General features: G+C 30.7%; 1 protein-coding gene across 1 annotated transcript; it reads right to left on the bottom strand.

Moving 5' to 3' along the window:
- Positions 1-599: 599 nt before the first annotated feature.
- On the bottom strand, positions 600-4,750 carry LOC110276035 (uncharacterized). Its single transcript, XM_052255660.1, has 10 exons — positions 4,641-4,750; positions 4,419-4,553; positions 3,505-3,638; positions 3,349-3,426; positions 3,235-3,273; positions 3,084-3,142; positions 1,904-2,301; positions 1,518-1,646; positions 780-911; positions 600-695 (listed from the first exon to the last, which is right to left on the bottom strand). The coding sequence occupies exons 1-10, from the start codon at positions 4,641-4,643 to the stop codon at positions 600-602; spliced, it is 1,203 nt and encodes a 400-aa protein (XP_052111620.1). The 5' UTR covers positions 4,644-4,750.
- Positions 4,751-5,019: the final 269 nt, after the last annotated feature.

Below are 5,019 nucleotides of genomic sequence, written 5' to 3'. Positions count from 1 at the left end.
ATATCTAATGATCACTTGAACTTTGTTATATAGAAAACAAGTATATCCAATAATCCCTAAAAAGAGATGGTAACTGTAAGTCTTGAATTTCAGTTTCTGTGCTTCTTAGCAACAGTTTTCTTTCTAAACCCCTTCCCAGCCGAACCAAGGCATTCAATCATCAATTCATCAGTATTACATACTATATAAGGACTTGATTGAGCTGGAGTTGGCTTTACCACTCTATATTTCTTTGATTTGTTTATAACATCCTTAAGAAGTGCATTTGAAAGTGATGTAAGCATTTGGATGACCAATTGCTTCCTTAGATTAACGCACTCAAACTGCAATAACAATGTTCACAAAGATTATATATTATAAAAAAAACATGAACATCAAAAGCAAAAATAAAAACTATACAAAAAACATTTACTTCGTCCCATTCTGGCATGTTGGACTCATTAATCTCGATACTACTAGGATTCCACATTTCTACCCATTTTATTACAAACAATCCGCAATCATAGCTGAAAAAATAATTGTAGAATTTAGTTAGTCTTATCATGTACATTTATATTATTTATAATATAACATAATTAATATTATGCTTACTTATTTGATTATCTAGGAAGATTCAAATAAATTGGGATCAGGTCATTCTTTGGTAGCTCATAGTTTGGCACAGCTATTGAGACCATTTGTTGAATCAATTTGCTCTGAAAAAAAGGTTCATTGTTAATAAATAAAACTATTAAACCACATAATATAATATCATGTGAGCAAAACTATTGAAATTATACCGCATATATGTCTAACTGCACCCTATCTCCTTTAGCCTCTTTATACAAGGAATCCAAGACAAAAAGTCTCTTTTCATAGATGTCATAAGTATATAGCCACCAGTGATAGTCATAGCAACACGGCACCAATAACTGCATTATATTATATTTTCTTATTAGAAGTGAAAGTCTTGACCAACAAATCGATTTATAATTTAACAAAGTAATGATGAAATTGTCCAAAACCATAAGTACCAAAGGAGGCATCACTAACTTTAATGTATAAATAAAGAGAAGCTCCAATGCCCATATATCAAGTATAGATTCAAAAACAGAGGATAGCATTAAGTAATATATTCATGTCTATAACTTTATATGTCCAATTATTGTTATTAGTCCAAAAATAGAGGATAGCATTTCTGTTTCATTTCTGTTCCATTATAAATATTTAATAGCATTCAAATGAAAAAAAATTAACACAAGGTAACAGTGACAGGGTATGTGGATAGAAACAGGGTTCTGAAAAAAATGCAGAGCACAGGAAATAGACATCCCCAGAATTAAATAAAGGTAAACATTTTCGGTCTAGTACTATTTTCTTAAGGGATTCAACTATGGTAGAGAAGTTTCAACTATGACAGGGAAGGAATGAAATTAATCCACAAATAGCATGACACCGACAAAATAAATACATAGCAAATATAGCTCTGGCACAAACAAAAAAATTAACACAATACATAGAGAACAAAAATTACTCACCCATCTATGTTTTGGAATTTCCTTTTGCTCAAAAAAGCTGTCACCATTCTTTCCAAAATCATCGGGAAGAAGTACATAACTTTTTTTCTTTCTTTTGATCAAGTGTCCCCAATGTGAGAACATCTCTCCCTATATATAAAGAAATAGTTAGATTATAAAGTTTAAACTCTCCAATTATAAAACTGAAAAAGTAGTTTGTAACTTTGTATACACACCAAAACAAAAGCATTTATGCAATAGACATCAAAGCTAGGTGGCCTTAATTTGTTGAAAAAAAAAACCATATAATTCAAAAACTGCATTTTACAATGTAATGTTAGTTCCAAAACATAATACATATAAAAATATAAAAAAAACAGAAACATGTCACAATCAAGAAATCTAACCATATTGTTTATCTGATGTCTTGGCAACATTGACATGATATCCTCCCTAACAAGCATTGCTCTAGGTATATCTTTTAAGATGCACAAAGTCTCATCCTTGTTCAACCTATCGTCTGTTGCCCAAAAGTATATCTTATCCTTATCTACTTCTGTTAACTTATTATCCTCTATCACCTTTTCTTCTTCCCCTATTTTATTTTTCTCATCTATCACCTTTTTTTCTTCCCCTATTTTGTTTTCCTCATGTATCATTAGGGAGAATGATGGAATTGATGGTACCACAGGTTTTTGTGTCTTCTTGATTGGAGAAGGTATATATATATCACAGTCTTCTATTTCTAAGAAAGCTTGTACTGCACTTTGCACAATTTCTCTCCATTCAGATTTTATTGCATCATCTAAAGCATAAAACAGAACATATACACAGAAATTATATTAATGTATGCACACAAAAATGAGATTTAAAATAGAGAGAAAGTGGAATCTAAATAATAGGAATGTGAGTGCAAACTATGATTCATGTGTGCAAAATATCATTAAGGTGAGTGCAAAACATCAAATTCATGTGTGCAAAATCTCATTAAAGCAAATGCAAATTATCAGATTTATGGGTGCAAAATATCATTAAGGGGAGTGCAAACTTGCTGATTCATGTGTGCAAAAATTCATTAAGGGGGGTGCAAAACATCAAATTCATGTGTGCAAAAATTCATTACATAGGGTGCAAACTTGCTGATTCATATGTGCAAAATCTCATTAAAGCGGGTGCAAAAATTCATTAAAGTGGGTGCAAAATATCAAATTCATGTGTGCAAAATCTCATTACATAGGGTGCAAACTTGCTGATTCATGTGTGCAAAATCTCATTAAAGCGGGTGCAAAACATCAAATTTATGTGTGCAAAAATTCATTACATAGGGTGCAAACTTGCTGATTCATGTGTGCAAAATCTCATTAAAGCGGGTGCAAAAATTCATTAAAGCGGGTGCAAAATATCAAATTCATGTGTGCAAAATATCATTAAAGTGGGTGCAAAACATCAAATTCATGTGTGCAAAAATTCATTACATAAGGTGCAAACTTGCTGATTCATGTGTGCAAAATTACATAACAAAAATCTCATATATATTCACATAATACATAATGCAACACAACAAACACTAAGAACTATAATTTATACCCATATTGCTAGGTGATCTCATTGGCGATCTCATGTTGTTTTCATCTTTTTTGTCTTCCCTATTAAATCAATAAAAACAATAATTAAAGATTTGTAGAACAATAAATAAAAAAAATCATCACTATAAAAAAAGCACATACACTATTTTTACCTTGTTTTGACCTCTTTTTCATCATCTTGCTTTGCATCACTATAAAGAAGAATACACTATATTTTACTTTACATTCTCTTTTATTACAAAAGATAAATCAAAACTAATTTTTACCTTTCTTTATCTTTTTGCTCATCTGATACATTATCATCTTCCTTTGACATTTTGTTGTCATTATTTTGTTCATCAAATCTATAAAAAAGAAATTTAATTAGTGATAAAGAGTGTTTGTAATACTCATAGGCTTCCCAAAATTTTTATTTTTTTTACCTTTCTTTCTTTTCCTTCGTTGTGTTATCTTTATTAAGCTCCTTCGCCCCCCTTTTCTTAGTTGGTGTTCTTGTTGTGTTCTTTGCAAATTTAGCATCAACACCACCTTGCTTAACTAAAAGGGTAACAATACCCTACAATAATAATCACACAGATTATATTATACACTCATCATATTATGCAAAACAGAAAAAAATCCAAAAAAGGTTCAGTTCACTAGAAATTAATATTTAGCTTATAATGCTTTCCATTTGCCAACGGAGAAGAGTTGTAGCATAACTAGCATTCCATGAATTAAAAATTGAAAATAAAAAATAGAGATTACATATTAAATCCAGTTTAGTTTCAATTTTATTATTTACCATTGTAATTGTATTCTCTGCAGTTTGCACCAAACTTGCCACTATTTTTCTTTTATCACACTGCATTCAATCTTTAGAGCAAATAACTACACACTAATTCACTAATAAGCACACCATAAAACAGCACAATTATACTCACTAATCCACATCTGCACTCAACAACCTTAGAATGTCATTTTACTAACTTCTAAAACAAGGCATGCAAATATAAGACTTAGAATAAAATTGAGGCAATATCATAACTATAACTATGCCATTTGAGCATTCTATATAGATATCAGGATTTCAACAATTAGAAATTCAACACAGTTGTATGTATCTCAAATAACACACACATCACACATCACACAAGAACACATAAAGGATCAAACCTAATTAATATACTTCCTCTTAGATAAACAAAACGTAGCTGATAACTATAAGTGAAAAGAATTCAACTTAGAAATGTGCATTAAGGGGTTCATTAATAGAAAGAATTCTGGGATATTATAAGCAATCATCAATTTTTTTAAAAAAAGAAGCGAATTAACATGATAAATAAATAAAACAAACCGTTGGCCTTTGCTTTGATGACTCCTGTGTCAACTTCTTTGCAAGTTTTTCTTTATCCCAATAAGCAATCCATGGTGGTGGAGGCCCCATATAATTTTCCTTATCTCCAAATGTGTCTTTGTGGTAATAGATAATCTACAAGCAAAATAATAAATGTAATGATTATCATCAAAAAAGAAATGAAAAAAAGGAAAAAAAGGATAAGTACATTAGACAGATTACCATCAAAACATAAAGACAACCATCAATACTTAATGTATTTTTTTTTCTTGAATTTTTTAACCCCTTTCATAAGCTCATCATGCACAAATCTTGCCCAATTGTATCTTGTGATATCCTCTACATCAACAATGGCGCGTAAGTGCTTTGGGGATGTGACATCGCTACTTGTTGGTGCCAAAAATGAGCTAATAATAAACATTGTAAATGCTCTCCTAAAATAATCTCTCCCTTTGGATGTTGAAACATTACATTCTCTTGAATGTAATACTTCTTGTAACCATGGGTTTGTCACAGACTTGAATGGGGCAACTAATTTTTTTTGCTCTGAAGTCCAATCTTCTTCTTCTGGAAAATTGTTACCAATTGAAGGTAATCCTAG

Source organism: Arachis duranensis, chromosome 10, assembly GCF_000817695.3.
Source record: "Arachis duranensis cultivar V14167 chromosome 10, aradu.V14167.gnm2.J7QH, whole genome shotgun sequence".
Classification (NCBI taxonomy): Eukaryota; Viridiplantae; Streptophyta; class Magnoliopsida; order Fabales; family Fabaceae; genus Arachis; species Arachis duranensis.
The sequence above is the reverse complement of the archived record's forward strand: the minus strand, read 5'-3'. Positions and strand labels throughout refer to the sequence as shown.

What these genes read in the sequence shown, in the direction of transcription:
- LOC110276035 (XM_052255660.1), bottom strand. An exon ending in CATCAAAGCAAAGGCCAACG is followed by an intron (nt 3,639 to 4,418) that starts GTTTGTTTTATT and finishes TTATTATTGTAG; the next exon opens with GGTATTGTTACCCTTTTAGT. An exon ending in AAATTCCAAAACATAGATGG is followed by an intron (nt 912 to 1,517) that starts GTGAGTAATTTT and finishes AATATAATGCAG; the next exon opens with TTATTGGTGCCGTGTTGCTA.